The sequence below is a fragment of the Elgaria multicarinata genome, chromosome 12 (genome assembly GCF_023053635.1).
Source record: "Elgaria multicarinata webbii isolate HBS135686 ecotype San Diego chromosome 12, rElgMul1.1.pri, whole genome shotgun sequence".
Classification (NCBI taxonomy): domain Eukaryota; kingdom Metazoa; phylum Chordata; class Lepidosauria; order Squamata; family Anguidae; genus Elgaria; species Elgaria multicarinata.
Window position 1 is genome coordinate 10,441,405 of NC_086182.1, and position 23,378 is coordinate 10,464,782.

The 23,378-nt window shown below is 42.8% G+C and overlaps 1 protein-coding gene across 6 annotated transcripts in view; it reads left to right on the top strand.

Moving 5' to 3' along the window:
• SLC39A14 (solute carrier family 39 member 14) overlaps nt 1–23,378 on the top strand; it is a 50,919-nt gene that overhangs the window by 5,537 nt on the left and 22,004 nt on the right. For 2 of the 6 annotated variants that reach the window (XM_063138937.1, XM_063138938.1), the window contains exons 2-5: nt 8,095–8,214; nt 14,157–14,433; nt 15,511–15,697; nt 21,795–21,964. In XM_063138937.1, coding sequence (XP_062995007.1) covers nt 14,167–14,433; nt 15,511–15,697; nt 21,795–21,964 — 624 coding nt within the window. In that variant the 5' untranslated portion in view covers nt 8,095–8,214; nt 14,157–14,166. Of the gene's footprint in view, nt 1–1,855; nt 2,062–2,276; nt 2,502–5,054; nt 5,091–8,094; nt 8,215–14,156; nt 14,434–15,510; nt 15,698–19,238; nt 19,409–21,794; nt 21,965–23,378 lie in introns of those variants that run through there. The other 4 variants (XM_063138935.1, XM_063138933.1, XM_063138936.1 and 1 more) reach the window with 4 other exon arrangements.

Genomic DNA, 23,378 nt, shown 5'->3' on the forward strand with positions numbered 1-23,378 from the left:
GCAAACCAGCTCAATATAAATAAAAGGTCAGTTCTAAGCAAGAGATGTTTGCTTTTTCTTGTCTTGCTCTCATATCTCTGTTTCTCTCCCTGCTCACCTTTTCTCACCCTGTATCTAGCCAGGCATGGCACAGCACATTTGGGATATCGCTTGGTATACTTGCTATCTGTAGGGATTTTTAAATGCCAGATTAAGGGAACAATAGAAGCACAGTTGCTTGGAATGTAAAGGCTTTCATATGTTTTTCCATAAGTCCATTTTGCCATTCAGATATCTGTGGGAAAGCGGGTCGTTTTTTTTAGATGAGGCTCAAATATAGCCATTAGCTTTGCTGCAGAGAATCATTTATACTTTGAATTGAGTATCTTCCTTGGTGTGGTGTAGGGGCTGAGAAACTGAGCTGGGTACCTAGGTTTAAATGTTTATTTTATTTATTTATTTATTTATTTGCTTGTTGCAAATAAATAAAATTTATTTATTTATGTTGCTGACATGTTGCTTCTACCATGAGCTCACTGGATAGCCTTAGGGAAGCCTTACTCTCTCAGCCTCATCTCCCACTCTGTAGTAAGGGGATAATAATACTGATCTAACTTATAGAGTTTTTAAAACGAGCATTTTAATAGAAAGGTGGGATAGAAATATTTTAAATACGATTATATGAAGTATTTTTTTTTTACTTGGAAGCACTATAGAAATGCTGGTTACCATTCCCACACTTTCAGTGTCTCTGCAGCAAATATGACATGATGTTGGTACAACATTTGTAGTAATATGGAGACTATTTCCACTGGAGCTGCTTCACTGTGGCTTTCCTATTCTTTGAACAAAAGGGTGGGTGGGCTGGGGGAGGAGGTCAGGGTAGAGCATATCTTTAATGACCGTATGAAATCATTTTATTGTCACATCTATAGCACCTTGAAGTGTACAGTGTGTGCTACTGAATTTTAACCCAAGGTCAGCACTTTCTATTTCAGTTTTATCTCCTTTTCGTGGAATTGCAAGCTCTGGTTGTTTACGAAGTCATAAAAAACAAAAAGCACACTACACCCTGAATTTGTGCAATTGCACCTGTACATTCTTAATATGTTTCATGTGGTGCGCCAAAGAAAAGTGAGTGGGAATGGTGGTCCTTAAGATGAGTTCATGGCTTGGGTAGGCTGTAGGAAGCTGTGAAAGAGCTTTGATTAGATTGGCTTAAAGGAATTAGCAAGTTTTCTGTGACTTAATAGGCACACAGGTGTAATGGTGCAAGTTTTCATAGACAAAATAGTCCCCGATGCTTTGGGTTTGTACTATTTCCCTTGTATTTATTTATGCTTAACTTTTGTTCATGTCTCTTGGCATTTTGAGATATAAACTGACCGATCATGACCCAACACCCCCATCCCCGCACACAATTTGTCTGTGGCAGCTTGACTTGAACATAGTCTCGTGGCAATCCTGTGAGGTAGGGTAAGTTGCCATGTGAGCAGATGGTTGTGTTTCTCTGATGCTGCAGCCCTACTCTAAAGCATATTGAGATAACAGTGATAAAATAGGTCAGATGGTGGGTTCTGTGGTCATACTTGGCAATGTCATTTCCCAGGTATTGGATCTCAGCCAAAGCAACAGTACTTGGAGCAGAATTTGATCCCTTTGTTACACAGCCAGTCCTCCTGTCTACCCTGTTTATAAGTGCATGCACACATGCCTGTGGTTGGTGCTGCATCTTCTTGTGGACTTCGGCACTTCCTGGTCTCAGGACTGCCTGGTTTGACAGAGGCTGATCTGCACTTGACCAATCAGAGTGTCCCTGTAGAAGTTGTCGTAGCTGAGGCTTTAGCGTGGCACAGTAAGGACAGTGTCAGAAAAAGACAGTTGTTTTCCACATTCACTGTTTGTGTGGATCAATATGCACGTCTATGATTTTGGTTTGCTGAGCAGTCTGGGAATTACACTTTGTCAGAATCTTGAAGGAAGGAGAGGGAGCATCTTGCATATGCCACACAATAATCCCTCTTGCAATAGCTTTCTTCAGTTTAAATGAAGTTTGGGGCAGGAAACAGCCAGAGTGCCATTGTGAGTACAAATTGTGAGTTTTAGTTTCTGTAGCAATGATGTACGCGGCTCTTCACAGCCTAACATAAGTTTTCAAAAGATAGTCCTGGGTCACTTACAGTCTAAATGATCACATCCTAAACCACTCTAGGTCTGCAAGGCATACACATTTTGGCCAGCAGCTGACAACTATTCTTCTCCGTTTTGTTTCCTTCTCAATTCTAACTCCTCCCAAGGCTGTGTCTTTGTGATCTTGATTGAGGCTCTTGCCAAAGATGTGATGCTGCTTTAAAAAACAACAACCCTTCAGAAGTTCATTCCTGCTAAAAACAACTTTTGGTTCAATTAAAGTTAATCATGCTGGCACCCGCTGCCTGAGCTGATTGAAATCTAGCTTGGCTTTAAGTTGATGACTTCGGGATGAGGGATTCTTCATCCTGTCACTCATTTCCTCAGAACCAGTAAGTATCCTAATGATCAAATTGTACAGCTGGAAGGAATTTGAAGGTCACTTAATCCAACCTTCCTTCTCATGGGAAGCTAAATCCAAATGCCAATTACTCCAGCAGGGTGGTGGTTATTTAAACCATAGCACCCCACAAGCAGAAAACTGGGAGTTGGGCGGGAGGCCATACTCATACCATAACAAAGGTGTTTATAAGAGTTCAGTTTGGCTTGAATACGCTGTGGCACTTGAGAAGGAAAAAAGTACCCTAGAATTATCTGATAAATACAAATTGTTGGAAAAAATCCTGCCCTTTAAAATATATATATTGTAAATGCATGATTCTAATGTTATGTTTACAGGCACTAGCCATAACGTAGTTGCAACATCAGTGGAAGTTCCTGACCATCTACTAATCCTTTCGATGTGCATTCATGATCAATCCATCTACCCATCCAGTGGGAAGTTTACCCTAGTTCTGCCTTCCTAGAGCAGTGTTCCACAAGCACATCATTCTCCAGGACCCCTTCTCTGCTGTTCACATCCTTCAAAGGCTACCACTTCTATTTCACAAGATGTGACTGTAGCTCTGCTTTCAGCCATAACACCATTCCAGAGATTTCAGGAAGAAAGGGACTATACGCAGCAGAGGAAAGATAATAACATAGGAATCTGCTTTATTATATCAAGTTAGATTACTTGTCTGTTGGCATTTAGCCCAATGTCTACTCCCTAACCTAACACTTTGTTATTCTTCCATCTCCTTTGGTATTATAATACCTATACTGTAGTCATCTCTGATATCTAAGAAAAGGAACTGTTGAAATAATTGTGGCGGGGAGAATTCTTTTCTATCATAAGAAGCTACAGACAGATCAGTAATGCCAAAAAATGTTGCTGAGACTTCTTGGTCTTGTGCACTTTGCCCAGGTGTTCCACTGATGTATGTTCATTTGCCACGTAACACCGAGAGCATGTTTTGGCCTACAGACTAGATATTGGCAGGCCTGCCCACTTTTTTATAGCTTGTCCTTGACTGCTTGCTCCTGTTCTGCTTTTCTTCACAGCCTCCCTTCTTTGCTCATTCTCATGCTTTTTACATTTCCGAGCTGCGAAGCTCATGCTGCTATCTGCACCGCACTATTTGTTCTTGCATCTTGGCACTTGGCAAAGGAGAAACTGAGTAATACAATCTCAGTAACTTCCAGTTTCCATGAATTCTGGCAGTTCGTATTCTAGAAACACTTTGGGCTCCCTCTCCTGAGTGTTTAAAATATCTTTCTCCTGTATAGCCATCTGCTTAACTATGTAACTTGCTTTTCCAGGAGTAGCTATAATTCCTGGATTGAAACCAAGAGTGGTTTACCTTAGTTCTGCCTGCACTGCACTTCCCCTTTTGTGGAATAGTTGCATTTTGCTTTCAGATGATCTATCTCACATTCACTTAATCGGATAAGAGAGAAGAAAAGGAGAAGGCACTCTTGTTCTGTATTGTGCACTCATATACTTGTGAACTTGGAGACAAGTCCTGTTTTGTTCAGTCAAGCTAGTCATCCCGAAACTGGGTTCCTTTGGATGTTTTTGGATTGCAGCTCCCTTACTGCCAGACAGCATGGCCTGTGGTCAGGGAAGATGGGAGTTGGAGTCCAAAATATTTGGAGGGGGCCAGGTTGGGAAGGGAGGCCCTAGTAAGTATGTTTTAGGATTGCAGCTTAAATCTCTCCTTACTGCTCTTCACACTGCAAGGATGTTGATAGCTGGTGTATCTAATACTGGATCATAGAATCATAGAGTTGGGAGGGGGCATTTAGGTCCACCCTCCTGGTCAGTGCAAGCATCCTATTTAAAGCATCCCTGGCAGATGGCTGTCCAGCCTTTGCTTGAATACCTCCAGAGATGAAGAGTTCACTATCTCCCGAGACAATTGTTTCCATTGTCTGACTGCTCTGACCATTAGGAAGTTTTTCCTGATGTTCAACCAAAATCTGCCTTCCTGTAACTTAAGGCTATTATTTTGTGTCATATAATCTTGGTTGCTAGAAAACCAGTTGCAGCCTTTTATGTGACAACCCTTTAGATTCTTGAAAAGTGCTATCATATCCCCCACCCCCCTCAGTCTTCCCAGGGCTAAACATACACAGTTCCTTCAATCTTTTTTCATAAGGCTTAGTTTCTAGTCCCATGATTGTCTTTGTTGCCCTTCTTTGAACTCATTCAGCTTTGTCTGAATCCTCCTTAAAGTGTGGTCTCAAAAACTGGACTCAGTATTAGAGGATAGGTCTATTACTTATGGTGATTTAGAAACTACTCCTGTTGATGCAATGTAAAATTGCATCTGTCTTTTTTGCAGCCACATCACACTGCTTACTCTTATTCAGCTTGTGATTGACTACAACTCCAAGATCCTTTTCACATGTAAAGCCAGGTTTCCTGCTTCTTATACCTCTGCATTTGATTTCTTTTTCATAAATGAAGAACATTGTACTCTTTCAAATGTCATTGTTAATTTTTGTCTGGTTTTCTAACCTATCAAAATAATTTTGAATTTTGTTTGTCTTCTAAGGTACCAGCTAGCCCACCCAATTTTGTGCCATCTGCAAATCTGGTATGCGTTCTCTCTCCACCCCCCTCACCTCTTCCTCCTAATCTATATAAATAAAAATGTAAATGTTCGTTCGAAACAGACGTTATATCTCCGAAAGTTCTTCACCGATTGCTTTGAAATTTTGACACAACGTTGCATTTGAATACGCGAGCGTTGTTATGTAACTATGTTCTATATGGGGACAAAAGTTTGTCTTAAAATCGAAAAAATAGGCCTCCTCAAAACCAGTCCTGCTGATCATTGTGACATCGCCAACCAGTAGGCCAATCCACTGCCTCTGCCTCCTCTCCTATTTGCATGTTCTCTCCTATTTGCTCTTATAGGTCATTGTGACATCGCCAACCAGTAGGCCAATCCACTGCCTCTGCCTTCTCTCCTATTTGCATGTTCTCTCCTATTTGCTATTATTATTATTATTATTTACTTATATAGCACCATCAATGTACATGGTGCTGTACAGATTACACAGTAAATAGCAAGACCCTGCCGCATAGGTTTACAATCTAATAAAGTTGTAGTAAACAATAAGGAGGGAAAGAGAATGCAAACAGGCACAGGGAAGTGTAAACAATTATATGTTGCGTGTTCTAGAGTCGGCAAACCAGACAATCTCTATATCTACACAGACAATGGAACAACCAGTAGGCCAATCCACTGCCTCTGCCTCCTCTCCTGTTTGCATGTTCTCTCACAATTGGCTGAGTGAATATAGATGTCACACCTGTGACAGTTACACGTTCTGAAGAAAGGTAACTGCCAGGAGTTTCCATTAACCTCCTCACCGTAAAAACATCCTTTTTAAAAAACCAAACAATCTGCTTTACTTCATCCAATTATTATTATTATTATTACTAGCTGTACCCTGCCACGCGTTGCTGTGGCTCAGTCTGGTTAAATTGAAAAGAAAGAAAAGACAAAGCGGATGTTTCTAATATGTTTAATTTCACAATGCTTGTGGATATACAATATTTTTAGTTGTTCAATTGTCTGTGTAGATATAGAGATTGTCTGGTTTGCCGACTCTAGAACACGCAACATATAATTGTCCATGTGAGAAGCAATCTGTGTCTAGATCTAAACCGCACAATTCTAAAGATTGGCCCTGAGCTTTGTTGATGGTGATTGCAAACGCCAATCGAATTGGGAATCGCAATCTCTTAAATTGAAATGGCATATCTGTTGGAATCATAGGAATGCGAGGAATGAGGACATCTTCACCTTTGAAAGGTCCTGTCAAGATTGTTGCTTCTATGACGTTGCTCAGTAATTTTTTTACTACAAGCCGCATGCCGTTGCAAAGTTTTGGCTGGTTGATATTTCGCAACATGATAATTGGCAGGCCGATTTTCAATTGCAGTACGTGCGGTGGCATCCCTGGCAGATCGAGTGAATTCAAAAATTCTGTTGGATAATTAACCGCTTCATCTGCTTCTACAACAGTGCTGATGCCCGTTCTTCCTCAGTCTGATTTGCAATTTCTCGTCGCAGTGCTTCCGCTCTGCGAGTACGACGACCTAAGTGTGATCTTCTGCGAGGCATTATTTGGATGAAGTAAAGCAGATTGTTTGGTTTTTAAAAAAGGATGTTTTTACGGTGAGGAGGTTAGTGGAAACTCCTGGCAGTTACCTTTCTTCAGAACGTGTAACTGTCACAGGTGTGACATCTATATTCACTCAGCCAATTGTGAGAGAACATGCAGATAGGAGAGGAGGCAGAGGCAGTGGATTGGCCTACTGTTTGGTTTTTAAAAAAGGATATTTTTACGGTGAGGAGGTTAGTGGAAACTCCTGGCAGTTACCTGTGACATCTATATTCACTCAGCCAATTGTGAGAGAACATGCAAATAGGAGAGGAGGCAGAGGCAGTGGATTGGCCTACTGGTTGGCGATGTCACAATGACCTATAAGAGCAAATAGGAGAGAACATGCAAATAGGAGAGAAGGCAGAGGCAGTGGATTGGCCTACTGGTTGGCGATGTCACAATGACCTATAAGAGCAAATAGGAGAGAACATGCAAATAGGAGAGGAGGCAGAGGCAGTGGATTGGCCTACTGGTTGGCGATGTCACAATGATCAGCAAGACTGGTTTTGAGGAGGCCTATTTTTTCGATTTTAAGACAAACTTTTGTCCCCATATAGAACATAGTTACATAACAATGCTCGCGTATTCGAATTCAACGTTGTGTCAAAATTTCAAAGCAATCGGTGAAGAACTTTCTGAGATATAACGTCTGTTTCAAACGAACATTTACATTTTTATTTATATAGATTATCGTTATTATTATTATCATTGTTGTTGTTGTTGTTGTTATCTGAAGCCCTTCTCCAGGTGCCCACACCAAATGAGTTAAGGCGGGTGGCTACAAGAGAGAGGGCCTTTTCAGTGGTTGTACCACATTTGTGGAATGTTCTCCCCAGAGAGGCTTGCCTGGTGCTGACATGGTCTTTACAGTGCTAGGTGAAGACCTTGTTATTCTACCAGACATTTTAAGAACTGTTTTTAGTCCTTTTAGTGTTTTATTCTGCTGGTGGTGTTAATCTGGTTTTATTTGGTGATGGCCATTTGACTCAGGAGGGGGGGAAATGTGATAGGAACTAAGAATCAAGTGCCTGAATTTGCTTTTGCTTTTTTCTCTCCTCCTTCCCAATCCCCTTTCCTCTTTTATGTCATGTTTTTTAGATTGTAAGCCTGTGGGCAGGGAATGTCTTAAGAAATATTTTTGTACGCTGCCTAGAGAGCCTTTTTGGCTAAAGGGGGGGGGATAAAAGTACTATAATAAAGAAATATAAATAAATAAATAGGCCTGTTGCCTTGGCAATAACCCCATAACCCCAATAAGCCCTCTGTGCTCTAATATGTGGCAGTTCAGTCCAGTAGAAAATCTTCAGCCCTCATGCCCTTTTGGTTGACTTTCTTCACCTGGTCCTTTATAATTGAAAGTTTTTTTTTTTCCAGGCAAAGTCATGAGATGTTGCAATAGCTGTGTACATTTCTTCCCTCTAGGCTCCTTTCTAGCTTTTCCAGCTGTGAGCACGTGGAGGGACTCTTAATTTTGTGTGGCTGTTCCTGCGTGGATCATACGAGTGTTCTGAGGCTTACTTGCACGGACTGTAGCCATTTTGGGTAAGAAAATGCTTTCTTCCTCTAAAGCTTTTGCATGCTGGATTGTGTTTGCATTAGATGACTGGCTGGCTTCTGGCATATTGTTAGCAACTTGCCCAGATGATCTACATGATGCGAGATGGACATTTTTCCGCTGTTGCATTTTTCCATGGAAAAAAATCCACTTTTACAAATGCATTGTTTCCTAGCATTAATTAGTAACCTAGTGAATGAATACAAGTTGAAATGGGCAAGTGGAAAGGATACAATAGTAGTTAAATCTAAAATCAAAGTCAGAATTAACTTTTTGATTTTTAAAAATGTATTATTACTTTTATATCTTGCCCTTTTTCCTTTTGCAAAGAATCTAAGTGGGTACTCCTTCCCTCCATTTTATCCTCACAACAACCCTATGAGGTACTTTAGGCTAAGAGTCAGTGATTGGCTCAAAGTCACCCAGTGAGGCCATAGCCGAGTGGGACTAGAACCCAGGTCTCCCCAGTCCAGCACTCTAACCACTACATTAGACTGGTTCTCTGTATCAGGAAGTATACGCTACTGAGTTGTTATTATTATTATTATTTATTTATATAGCACCATCAATGTACATGGTGCTGTACAGAGTAAGACAGTAAATAGCAAGACCCTGCCTCATAGGCTTACATCCTAATAAAGTCATAGTAAAGCAATAAGGAGGGGGAGAGAATGCAAACAGGCACTGGGTAGGGTAAACAGGCACAGGGTAGGGAAAAACTAACAGTATAACTAACAGTCTAAAGTCCGAGTAACATCAAGTTTTAAAAGCTTTAGGGAAAAGAAAAGTTTTTAGCTGAGCTTTAAAAGCTGAGATTGAACTTGTAGATCTCAGATGTCATGTCTTAAAATATTTACAAATATTCCAATTTTAAAAGGCCAGTTAAAAGTTTACATTTGTTTGACTATGACATTTAAACCATATCATGTACTTTATTGAACTCTCTCCCTTCCCCTCCCCAAATATTTCAGTTCAACTTTTTTGGCTAATGGAAACACTTTCCAGATATTTAAGCAATATGTAAAATTAACATGACTTACATTTAGTTTTTTAACTAAGCCCACAAATTTAGTTAAAATAAACATACTAAAATCCTTTCTTTTTTTAAGGGTACTAGAAAAATAAATCCAGTTCAGAATCTTTCAGATAATCCACGTCTCTGGCTAGAATGTTCCATTCTTGTTCTGTAAGTTCCCTGCCTTGGTTAGGTTGATAGGTCATGCACCATGCTAGAAGTGGATGGTCATCTTCTCCTTGGGGTGTTATTAGAAGCAGCATCTTCTGGTGATCTGTAAAGAATGTATTTTCTGTCTCTGGCACAATTGTTGGGCAAATCAGTCTACCTCTGTTTTCATTTCCCCTTTGTTCCATCTGCCTTGCAGTTGGACTGAGAGGCAAAATTAGTGAATGATTTAATGATGGAGACTGCAAGAGGTGCTAAATAACGCATAATTCCTGCCTTAAGAGCTAAATGGCCTGATGTGGAGATGCCGTACCTTCTGTGACATCAATTCCTTGCAGACCTATCCATATTCCTTGACTCTTCACCATAAGAATATCCTCCTTCAGAGTCTTGGGCATATAAGGAATGTTTCTGGTGCCTACCTGCTTGGGGGGGAAAAGCTTGTAGAAAATTCCATTTTGTTCTGTTCTTGTTTGTCCAGTAGAGAGTATATTCTGGACCTAAGCTTGCGTGTCCCTGTTCCTTTGCCGGCTCTTCGCTCTGCTTTCTAGAGTGTTCTTAACTGCTCAGATACTGAGCACTCCTGCTTCAGTAATTTTGAGTAAAAATAAACTCTTTGAAATATGTCTGCAGCAGAGAGCCACCTTTCTATTTGCAGAGGGTGACCCAGCCTGACCTCTTCAGAGGCAACAGCAGCCTTTCTGTTCTTTTGCCTCCTTCCGTTACGGTTGTTTGTATGTCTCTGCTAAAGAAGCAAAGCATTTGGAAAACCTGAATGATTTATTATTAAAACTGAGTTTAGATGAGTCTGCTATAATCATTCACATTTTTTTATCCCCTTGATCATGGATTGTTTATCTGGGATGGACTTGGGAGGCATGGTGCTACAGTGGTTTTCAATCCTTCCTGGAGGAGCGGTTACAGATGGTGCCGTGAGACTTCTCTTCCACCCCATGGCCATTGTTTCACTTTGCCCCCCGCCCCCCCCCCCCCCGGTGCTTTTAGCATCTACATGAACCTGCTAGAGGAAACAATCAGGAGGTTTGGGCTGAAGTGCCATCAGTATACAGATAATACTTAGCTCTACCTCTCATTTCCATCTCCTGCTCCTAGGGCGGCTGTGGAATTCCTGAAACATTGTTTGGGGAGGGTGAAGGTGAGCAAGTTGAGAATCCATACAAGATTGAGTTGCTGTGAGTAGGGAAATCAGTCACTTTGGATGGAGGCTTATAAATGGTCATAGTTTATTTATTTATTACATTTCTATACCGCCCAATAGCCGAAGCTCTCTGGGCGGTTCACAAAAATTAAAAACATTCAAAGTATAAAACAACAGTATAAAACTATAATATAAAATACAATATAAAAGCTCAACCAGATTAAAACAGCAGCAATGCAAAATTACAAATTTAAAACACCAAGTTAAAATTTATTTATAGACTGTTAAAATGCTGGGAGAATAAAAAGGTCTTCACCTGGCATCTAAAAGCATATAATGTAGGTGCCAAGCGAACCTCCTTAGGGAGCTCATTCCACAGCCGGGGTGCCACAGCAGAGAAGGCCCTCCTCCTGGTAGCCACCTGCCTCACTTCCTTTGGCAGGGGCTCGCGGAGAAGGACCTCTGAGGATGACCTTAGGGTCCGGGCAGGTACATACGGGAGGAGGCGTTCCTTCAGATAGCCTGGCCCCAAGCCGTTTGGGGCTTTAAATGTTAATACCAGCACTTTGAATCGGGCCCGGACCTGGACTGGCAGCCAATGAAGCTGGAAAAGGACTGGCGTGATGTGTTCTTGTTGGCCAGTCCCTGTTAGTAACTGTGCTGCCCTGTTTTGTACCAGTTGAAGTTTCTGGACCGTTTTCAAAGGCAGCCCCACATATAACGCATTGCGGTAATTCAAATGAGAGGTTATCAGAGCATGGATAACTGTAGCTAAGCTATCTCTGTCCAGATAAGGGCGCAGTTGGTATATCAGCCTAAGCTGATAAAAGGTGCTCTTTGCCACTGAGTTTACCTGTGCCTCAAGTGACAGTTCTGGATCCAAGAGCACCCCCAAACTATGGACCTGATCCTTTAGGGAGAGTGCAACCCCGTCCAGGACAGGGCAAACATCACCTCGCCAGACAGATGACTCACCCGCTAACAGTACCTCCGTCTTGTCTGGATTGAGTCTCAGTTTATTAGCCCTCACCCAGTCCATTACCGTGCCCAGGCACTGGTTCAGAACAGCCACTGCCTCACCTGGGTTTGATGAAAAGGAAAGGTAGAGCTGGGTATCATCTGCATATTGATGACACCACAGTCCACATCTCCAGATAACCTCCCTCAGCGGCTTCATGTATATGTTAAACAGCATAGGGGATAAGATAGTTGGAGTTGCAGTGCTCCTAAAGGACTAAGTATGCAGCTTGGGAATTCTTCTGGAGTCATTGCTAACTAGGGAAGCTCAGGTGGCAATGGTGGCCAGAAATGCTTTTTAGTTTACCTGCGTGTCTGGTATGCCAGTGGCAACCCTCTCTGGAGAATTCTGCCCTTGCCTTTGTTATCTGTGCACCAGTGACATAAAGGGCTGGATTAATGTAATGCACTCTACGAGGGGCTGCCTTGAAAGACTGTTCGGAAACTTCAGCTGGTGCAGAATGGAGCCGCTCAAATACCTATATTGTGCAGCTTTTCTGGTAGCCAGTGTGTTTCTGAACCCAATCTAAAGTGCTAGGTTTACTCTTTAAAGCCTTGAAACAGTTTTGGGCCAAGTTTCATCCATGCCTGCCCACCCATGCCTGCCCACCTGCACTTTAAGGCAATGGAGGTCCTTCTTCTTTGACCGCCTCTGAAAGCAATCTTTTGGAGGGGTACGAGGGATAGGACCTTTTCTCCAGTGCCCCCGTATCTCTGGAATGCATCACCAATTGGAGTTCATCAACCCAATTGGTGATGAGCCCATCATGACAGGCCATCAGGAAAAATCTCAAGAGTTATTTATTTCCCAGGGCCTTTTCTTGAATTGTGTTTTGACTGCAAGGATTTTTTGGTTTTAGTATTAGTATTTTTGGTGGGATATTTCTCACTGGCTTTTATTTATTCTGTTGGATTTTTGTCTTCTGAATCACCCTCTGAAACTTAAAACCTAAAAGGTGGCCTACAAATATTTTAAACAACATTAACATGATGAAGGATGGGGAAACATCGTTGACTTCAAATCCACTTAGAATTTGCAAGCATTTCTTACAGGTATTTGAAAACCCTTGAGGGTTTTTGCAAGTATTTGCTAGGGATGCTTGCAGAACTCAGATGGTAAACTCCCCTCTTCTGTCAAATCAATAATAGTTCTGCATTGAGAAGAGGCCCTGTGGGGCTTCTGCTCAGCAGCACACAGTTGTTATTTGCTCCCAGGGTCATGGGGCTTGAACTCAACAATCCTGCAATTACCTGGAAGCAATGATGGAGGTGGAGTGTGAACCCCAGTTTGACTTAGGGCAAGCTCAAAGGGGGCTTGATTCAACTCAAATTGGGGCTGCTTTATTTGACTGAGCCGAGTTACATTTTTGAGCTTGCGCCACCCCTGGTCACGATGGATGTTCTCCTCTGGCAGTGTGAAAAAGACGAGGACTCAAGGAGGTCTTATCTGGATTGTGGAAAGTGGAGCCAATTCTCCATATGTTTAGAGAGGCAGCTGTGATCCTGGCTTCAAGATGTGCATCTTGGAGAAGAACAACAAGGAAAGGACATGGAGTAGAATTGCTAAAGATTGGACAGGCATGGTCCTGGCACTTGAGAATCTAGGGAATGAAGAACATAAGAAGAGCCTTGCTGGACTATCTAATCCAGCATTCTGTTCCCACAGTGGCTAACCAGGTGCCCATGGGAAGCCCCCAGCAGGACATGAGTGTAATAAAATCCTCCTGCTCGTATTTTCCAATAACTAGCATAGAGAAACATACTGCCTGTGATACTGGAGGTAATCTGTAGTTGTCATGACCAGTAGTCATTGATGGCCTTATCCTCCATGAATTTGTCTAATCAACTCCCCTTTAAAGCCATCTAAGCTAGTGCCAACCTCCATTCCATAGTTTGTGATAGGAGCTGTAAGCAGGCTCTGGTGGGTTCAGGTAGCTTCTGTAAGGGTAAGGTGAGGGTTAAACTGGACCTTGGGACTGGCATGTCTTTTAATTTATGAATTTTATGGTTCCATAGGAGGGAGATAAGAACCAGGCAGCTGTATGGGGGAGAAGACTGGAGCCAAACCGATTGTAACTGTCCGCTTGTCCTTGAGTGATGAACCATCCCGGGCGGAGGTGTGAAGACACTCCACACATCAAAGCTGAAGGGAGGGGGGAAGGAGTGAAAAGAATAGTATAAAGACATCCCTGTGAAGGGAACAGGGGGGTCGTCGGCTGAGATCGGTCTGGGGTGACGTATGAATTATAGTTGTAGTTTTTAGCTTGCTTGCTCTGGGTTCTTACACATTTATGCATTTTTTTTATAGTTTTATTCTGCTAATCCCATGTATTCCTACCCTTTTCCTAATAAATGGTCTTAAACCTCATTTCGTGTGAGCTGTGAGTGTCTGTGCCTGGGGATCCGTGCTAAATCCAGTCCAGAAGCCAGGAAGTTGCTGGGCGCTCTTCCTTTACAGCTTCCAGCTAGGATATTTGATCTTTTCATTTGATACCAACAGAACTCATTTAATAAGTGTGGTTTGGATTGGATAACATATTGCAGGGACTGATGGGCTGCTGTCTTTTCAGCATCGTTACCATGTGTTGGAACGCGAGTCCTCAGAGATGTGTCTTGCTGCTGCAACTGTGTCTGTTGGGTTTTGCCTGCTGTATGTCGGCCAGCACAGAAGCTTTGTCCCAGCCTTCCATCACGGCAGCCTCCTTCCTTAAGGACCTTTTCCTCCGGTATGGCGAACATGACAAGCTCACTCTGCAGCAGCTTAAATCCCTGTTGAACCGCCTCGATGTGGGAGTTGGACGGAACAACATTAGCCGCACAGAGCAGCAGAACAGGAACCTCTCCTGGGTAATGTACTATATTTATTTAAGATATCTCTGTTCCGCCTTTTGATACAAATTGGTCCACAAAGCAAATTAGAGAAATTAAAAGCCCTAGCTCTTGAAGATAACCCCCACTTAAAACAGATTAAAACAAGCTCAAAGGGTCCAAAACAGAACACCAGTAGTTAACTTCACTCAGTTGGTCTTGAAATACAATTGCCTTGATCTGAAACCTACATTTTAACATAGAAGAAACAAGGTGAGCCAGATCCAGACCGTTTAGGGCATTAAAACTCAAAACTAACAGCTTATTGATTATGATGATGTTTAAGTGTTTTTACCCCACTTTTCAATGAAAAGGCTCCCAGAGCAGCTTATATAATAAAAACAAGACCGTTACTGCCTGCATGCTCACAGTGTTAGAGCCATGACATATAAGGATTAAGAGAAGAAGATGGAAGAGGAAAAGAAACAAAGAACGGAAACAGTTCAGGGAGAACAGGAGCCAAATGGAATTTGTGTCTCAGTAGAGCTGATGGAATGAGCCCTCCTTCCCATTTTCCCCTCCTTTGTAGCTTGATGGAATAGCTGCTGCCAGGTAACACTTGAGGGAGGGAAGAGACCGATGGAGTTGGTCTTTCAGCAGAGTCAGCAGAACAAGCCCTACTTCCCATCTCTTCCCGTGCTGCAGCTTAATAGAATGCATCTTGAACTGGACTTGGGAAACTACTAGGAGCTGCTGAAGGTGTTTCAAAATTGTAGGAGTTATACTCCGTTCTATAATGAGCTCTGCTTGGGGTTCTTCTTGAAAACTGCAGCTGATCCAGAATCTTAATGCATGTGTGACTCTTTGTGAGTGATGTGTGGGTGGGTGTATGTATGGGGAATAGCTGCATGGATCTGGAGAATATCAAAAAGTGGTTGTGTGAATTGTCCCTTGCTATCTGAGAAGGAGGGGTAAGATGATACTGCTGTGAGAGGCTATGGAGGTAGCAGGCAATGCCTGATTTGTGGACTTTACGCATGGAGAGCCTCAGGGTGTTCAAGTCACAGAAGTGTAGAGCGGTGCAATTCTCAACATGTCTCCCTCTGTGTTCTGCAGTGCTTCAGTTCATCAGAGCTTTTTGCTACCCACAATTTGAGCGAAGGGTCCCACCTCGGCCAGCGTGAGTTCCAAGAGTTCTGCCCAACTATCCTGCAGCAACTGGAGTCGAAGGCATGCAGGTCAGAGAACCTAGAGAATGAAGAAGATGAGCGGACGGAGGAGGGGAAGCCCAGTTCTGCAGAAGGTGTGTATGCATGGAAGCATGAGCCAGCTATATTAGCTAAAGTTAACAGCATTTGAAGCATAGCCTTCCAGAGAAATGCCTCAGATTCTGGCCATCCTTGCTTTCCTGCAAGTTGTTGCAGAAATGGGACATCAACCAGAACACTAAATTATTGTCCTTATGGGTTTTTCTTTTCCAGCTACAAGCTGACCTGTACCCATAAGCACAACCTCTGTGGCAAAATAATTTATTTGCAACCTCAAGCAGAAAAATTGAGATTGGGGGTGGTGGAGGAAGGGGGCTTCTAAGACTGTAGCAACTGTGGCTTTTCTCTTCAACTACTTCATTCCAAGCATCTGCTTCTACGTACAACACTGTCAGAGTTTTATGTAGAAGCAGATAGTCAAGATAGAGCAATCTCTCCCTCACAAGAACATCCTAATGCTCCCTGGAGAAAATGTAGTGGGAGCACTGGACTGAGACCAGGTTGTTTTGGAGCCTAGAGAAACCCATTATATCAGTCAAACAAAATCCCAGACATTCTGCTGATGGGAAAGGGTATCAATAAAAGGATAGCCCCAAGAATCCACTCTTAGCTCATTGTGCAATCTTTAAAAAACTCATTTACCCATATCAGTACATACATATATAATTTTACATGCACACACGCTCAGAATTGAGGGTCTCCATTCCTAGTGGGCTGAATAAGCTTTTTTCTCATTCTGGGTAGCGTGAGAGATTAAATGTTTTGGAAATGTGATGAGCTTTTTAGGATACCCATCTGAGCTTTTTTTTAAAAAAGAGCTAATAGACAGTTGAAAGCTCCTGAACTCCCCAGTAAATTTGTCTCGTCCCGGAGACAAGCAAGAATTTGTCCCTGTCTTTCTGAATCTATTGTGGTTAGGTGTTTTATATTTTCATTTTGAATCTAAATAATTTTATGGAATATTGGTTATGTAGAGAAGGTGCTTCTCAGGGTTACTCTACAAGAAATGCCCATGGCTAAGAAAAGGCAGCTGATCAAACTCAATTCTTTGCCCTTCAGTCCACCCCCACTATGTTTTAGCTTTGCCCCAGATGATTGAGTTGCCAGTGTTGACAGCCAGCTTTGATGCTGTCTGATCTATATAGACTGGTGAAAGGGGGACCATTAGAAGTATAGATGTTGCACTTTCTGAAGAAAACTGAATTGGTTTGGTTTGTGCTGCAGAAAGCATGGCTTTTGCGCCTTTTTGCAAAGCAAAGTAGCCTCTCGGCTCAAAGGGAGGATTACCTATTGTGAGGGCCTCCTCCCCCCCCCCCCAGTTCTATTCCAGCGAGAGTCTTCTTGTGTTCATTCACAGAAGGTGCCTGTGGGTCTATAGTTAATGAACAAAAGGGATTTGATACCATTTTATCCAAGATTTTCTTCAAACTGCAGCACAACTCACTTTTTTGCTAGCCAATGACCTGTGACAACCACTGAGTGAGAGCACCTGTTTAACAGCACTGCAGTATGGTTAGAGCTTGCAAGCCTGTACTCACCTACCTGAGAGTAAGACCCATTAAACTCACTGGGGTGTAATTCTGAGTAGACTCTTTTTGGCTCACACTACATGGCAGAAAAGATCGAGAAATTAGAAATCAGAGGTGGATATTGGCAGATGAATATGAGTCAGCAATGTGATGCTATTGGGTTTTTTCTAATGAAAAGGCAGAGGGGAAGGGGGAAAGACAGCACAATTCAGCGTTGCAAATACAGGCATGGATGGAATGTAGGAACATAGGAAGCTGAGACAAAGCATTAGTCCATCTAGCTCAGTATTGTCAACACTGACTGGCAGCAGCATTCCAGGCTTTGAGGTAAGAACTTTTCCAGACCTACCTGGAGATTCCAAGAATCAAACTTGGGACCCTCTGCAGGTAAAACATGTGCTCTACCACTGAGCCTCGGCCCTTCCCCAAACATTATTTGTCGTGACTTCTGAATGTACTTGGTGCTGGTGATGCTTTGGCTGAGGCATTGTATCCCCTTTGGGGCGCCACATTTTAAAAGTGTACAAAGAAATTGCAATAGATTTTGAAGCAATAAAATGATGATGATTTTTGCATCTGGTGTACAGAAAACCTGAACGAAGAGGCCATTTTAGTGCCTTTCTTAGCAGATCTTGACTAGTGTGCCACTTCCAGTCTTGGTCAATGGAAAGAGGGTTCCATATCAGATTCGAGTTCCTGAGATGATCTGTGCAGTGACTGAACACATGTTGTTGGCACATTGGATTTCCTGGCTTAGAAGGGCCTCTGCTTGTGGATCTATTTATTCAAAATTCAGATCTGCAGGTGGGAAGAGACCTAGTTTGCCATTTCAAGTGGCAGGCTGGATTCTTCCCAGACAGGCCTCCAGCAGATCTATTCAGGATTAAAGGGCTCAGTCTTGGGTGTTTACTCCGGAATCATTCTTTTTCTCTTCTTTGTGGGTGAGAACTTACCACCTGCAAAGAACAACAGGCAAATATTCCACTCTGAAGAGGGATGCCTTGGATCTTCTGTCCTTAGAAGACCAGATTGCACAGACATGGCAAAATAAAAAAAATCAAATCCCTGCAAGGTCATTTTAACAAAAAAGGAAGAAATAAGGCTAAGTTTCCTTCTGAAATGCTATTTGAGATGAAGAGGTAGTGAGGCTGCCATCAGCCCTACAAATCCAGTGTGCATCAGTGACCCAGATCTTGGCTGATGGGGAAGAATGAAGGCTCTGCCCACCTTAAGACCACATCCTTCACTGGAATTCTGCCCACACAACCTCCCAGGGTAGGGGAAGGAACATCTCAAAGTTTGAGTACCACTATTCTACATATAACAAAAAAGATGCAAGGAGACCCTAAATAATCTGCTATATTGAAGACCCTGCTTCAGTTTTCTTTCTCGCAAGGGCCCCCTTCCTATCATTCACAGATGTCTCCTGTAGCCAAGAAATGTAGACCTGTAATTAACAAACAATACAGATTTGACACATTTTATCCTCTTCTTTAAAATAATGTTTAACACAAATCACTTTTTGCCAGCCAACGGACCATGGCAGATTGAACTTGGCTACATCCCAGGTGACCCATGGCTTAATCTGAACAGAAGTGTTAGTGCTCCAAAGCGTCTATTCTGTTTTAGCCTTGAGAACCTTACTTTACACCGAACTCCTTAACCTTTTCAGGCTACCTGGAATCTTTAATCATAAACACCATCATGTTTTCAACTGTTAACGGGCTGTGCTTGAACATAAGCCAGAATAGCTTCCCATGAGTTCTAGCATCAGAACCACAGAAGATAAATGCCTATGTCCTCCAGCTAGGCTGGGGTTGTCCATCATAAATTCCCACTTGATTGCAGTATACTCAGCGAGGTCAATGTATTTATTTATTTATTTATTACATTTCTATACCACCCAATAGCCGGAGCTCTCTGGGCGGTTCACAAACCGCCCAGAGAGTGGCATATTCAGTGGCATATAGCTTCAGCTGGATGTAGAGACCTCTTCCCATTTTCAATTAGTTGGGTAAACTTGCCCTCCTTTCTTCTTGTTTCACAGTCTGGGGCTTTGGCTTTCTCAGTGTTTCGCTGATTAACCTGGCCTCCCTCCTTGGAGTCTTCATCGTACCCTGCACCAAGAAGGTCTTTTTCGCCCGAATCCTAACTTATTTCATCGCACTGTCCATCGGAACGCTGTTCTCTAACGCACTGTTCCAGCTGATTCCAGAGGTGCAGTAAGACACACACACACACACACACACACACACACACACACCACTTTTCCCTGTGTGTTAGGTCACTAAGTCTCTCTGCTCACAGCTAAGAGAGAGGGGGAATATTTTCCTCCTCAGTGGCTATTGAGGATCATCTCTCCCCTGCAAGCATCAGGTTGATTGAGACTTTGGGCATGTGCTTCTTCATGGTCCCTGTGCAGGAGTATTCACGACTTTTGTACCTGTGCAGAACATATGTTGAGAACTTTCCAGTCTGGGAGCTGGCGATTGTGCCCCCTCCCCTAAAGGGAAGAAGCTTAGCGCTGAGTTCTAGTCACAATTGTCTAGAACAGTTGGACAGAAGGTAGATCTCCAGATGTTTTAGACTTCAACTCCCAAAAGCCCCTGCTAATATGGTCAAAGGTAAGAATACTGGGAGTTTAAATCCAAACATCTGGAGATCTACTGTCTACCCAACCCTAGTCTAGAAGTGTGAATTTTTACACTTTTGAAGTGTGGCCAATTCTTGAAGAACTTCCATTCCACCCTTGATAGAAATTGGCTGATGATGCTTCCAGTGGAAGTTCTCTTCATTGTACAAAATATTACAGAAAGCCGCTGGCTTTTGGGGGGTATTTCTACTAGCATAATGTTTCTTTGGAAATGTAGTGCGGGCATCCTCACTGAAACAATGGAAAACGCTACCCTTCAGCAAACCTTGCCAACTGAAAGTATACATTGGCCTGCTTCAGAAGACACCTTTAACCACAGTGCTTAAGCCAAAAAGCCTTAAAGATTATGGTTTAAATCATGGTTTAAGGTGTCTTCTGTAAAGAGCCATTGCTTGGAACAACCCAGAGGAAGAGGTGGATGTTAACCTACACCTAAGTGTGGGTTCTTTGGGTGGACTGAGGCTCTCTGGCATTCAAGTTTCTTCACTGAGCTGATGAATGGCAGTTGGTGGAAAACATGGTGTGGCTGGAGATACAGATGCTTTTGTGGAAAGAGGAAGGAAGGAACACTATACAAACACTCAATACATTCGGGGAGAGAGCTTTTATGTTGAAATCCCAGGTTTTCTCTTGGCTCCTCTGTCAGTAATTGGTCTAATTTTTTTTCGCAGCAAAGGGAGGTGAATTCTTGATGCCAACCATGGGCTTTGTCAGATATAATCTTGAGTTAATTTTGGTTTAATTGCATGTTTTGGGGCTGCTTAAATATAGCCATGAACTCTACTTCCTGGTTTTGAAGTCTGTATCCCCTTTCACTGCAATTGTTTCTTCTGGGATAGTGTTTTGGGTTTAGATATGTGGTCTATATTTTGAGAGTTTGTAAATCCAGCTGTTTCTTCAAATGTTTAAAATTGGGGGCTGAAATGAGATCTCAATTGGTTCCTGGTGTGAAAGAGCCACAAACTCTGGGCTACATTTGCATTCTCTGTCCTGGCCACTTCACCAATTGGCTTTTCTCATTGGAAAAGGCTAAGATTGCAATTTCTGCAACTCCCATTTTGTATTTCTAATTCCTGCCTATCCTAATCTCTTTTTCTTTGTAGAGGTCATGGCATTTTCAGCTCCAAAATTGTAAATCTAATGAGGAGTGGGTGGGGAGACTTGTTGCATGCAAACAAAAACAGCCGCTTGTAAAGACAAGTAATGGCTCCCTCTTGCCACGCAGCAGACCATGAAGGTGAAGTGTGCAGGGTGCTGGAAGTAAAACTGGGTGTACTACATGGAACTGGAACTCTGGACTGTATTCTTGAAAGAAGGGAAAATATGTGCTCTGAATGGACTGAAGATAACAGCCTCACCAACAGTTTGGAGGCTGGAGGCCCAAATGCTTTGCATTTTGCTCAACCGAAGTCTGGATGCCCTATGGCTATGATCAAAAGCACAGTTTGCTCTTTAGGAGCAGTTTTCTGCAAAATTAATGGGACTTCCTTATAAACAAATACGCATAGGATTGGAGACTAAAGGCAATTTATTGTGTGGTTATTAGGAAGACCATTCGATAAGGGAGTACATGGAGTGAGAGGAGATACCACTCAGTCAAAAGTACATCCCTACTTTGCCTCTGAAGGGACTCCTCTTCCCCATCTCGAATGTGGGTGCAAAAGTCCCACACTGAAATCACCACTTGGACAGACCCATTTGCACCTGCTATTATTCTTCAACAGTGTCTCAGGTAGAATTCCAGAGCCATCGTGCTCCAGAGTGCTTCCAGCATGCCTGAATTGGTCAAATTGCATATCAATCACTAATAAATGTCCTATTTCTTTCTCTCCCTGCCCCCTCTCCCTGGTGTGAATTCATTTCTGCGTCTTCTGGTCTTCTGACTTTTCCCCTGGCATCTCTTCCCACCTGTGGCTTCACTGGGGTGGGGTTGACGCTCTCTCACAACAGTCTGGGGTTACGGTTTCCTCTGTGTGACCGTCATTTCCCTCTGCTCCCTGGTTGGGGCCAGTGTGCTGCCTTTCATGAAGAAGACCTTTTACAAGCGGCTGCTCCTGTACTTCATAGCTCTGGCGATTGGTACTCTCTACTCCAACGCCCTTTTCCAGCTCATTCCTGAGGTATGACCAGGGCCTGCTCTGGGCCTTCCTTGTGTGGCTGTCTGTCTTTTGTGCCATAAGTGATGTGAGAAGGAAAGCCTCTTTTAATGCTTAGAGATCTTAGGCTCTCTTAGGAAGGGTGATGAGCAATCTCCTAGCCTGCCTTCATTGGTATCTAGTGTGGTGGTGATCACAGATGTTGTGGGACACTTGGCCACCTTATGTGTGGCATTTTCTGGGCTTTTTACTCTTTAGGCCTTTTAATATCAGATGTCCTTAAAAATGGCTTGGAGGCTTCTCTGAAACCTGTACTTAGCACCTTAAGAGCCATTATCAGTTAAGATAAGGAAAAAGTTCTACGATGGGAGTTTCGTGTCAGTCTCATGCCTTTAATGGCACGGATCCTGTGCTAGTACATAAGGCACATGTCATGCCTTATAAGCAAAAATATTATTAATCTGGTTCCTACTCCATACCCTGATAGCTCCAGGCAGCAAATACGTTAATGCTTGGGAAGTAATTTTCCATCAAACATTTGTTCAGCCTCGTGAGCGCGGTGTTGTTGGGAAGGCAGGTAATCAGCGAGGAAATGAGTTATTCCCCCCACGCTACAGCTGATTTCTCTAGGGAGAGCGCCCAGTACGCCAAAGGCATGCTCCAGCAACTTTCTCTGCCATTGTGCTGTAGCAGCTAGAAAGAAAAGCGGGAGCTCACCGATTTCTCCAGCAGTGCAGTTGTGGGGAAGACTTCTACAGCAAAAAAAATACTACACTAGCATGGGGTATTTTCAGGATGTTCTCATTAGCAATGGAAGTGTTTGAGGCAAAGAATGAACAGAGAACATTTCTTTCACGCTACAATCTAAAGTCTATGAGATGCGCATCAATTGGCAAATGGGTTCTGTGGGCAGAACACTTTCTCTTACACCAGCTGGGATTCAAACGGCCTCCTGTTGGATGACTTTCTGCTTTAGGGAGCAAGCTAAGGGCCAAAGAGAGTATATTCATATTTACATTGTTCTAGTTTATCTGTACGCTGCCCTGAGATCCTAGTGAAATAGAGCGGGATACAAATGTTTACATAAATAAATAATTCTCCTGTACACCTAAGTGTCCAGTTTGTCATTAGCCCACTTCTCACTAAAGTGCTAAACCTGTGCCCGGGCTATACTGCCTGAGCCTGTAAGTGTGGGCTCCCATGGCTGTATCCTCGTCCGTGCAGTTTAAAAACAAACAGTGCACATAGCACATCAGGCCTCCTAGTCAGACTTCTCTTGGAAATGGTTTCTATGTAGAAGGAATGTATTTCAATGGAGGATTATTTGACCATATTTATTTGTGCTAACATTCTTTTAGATTACCTCTCTGCTCAGTGAACGCATAGGGTGATGTACAATTGCAGACAATCAAAGGATAAAATCCAAAAGGACCAAAGC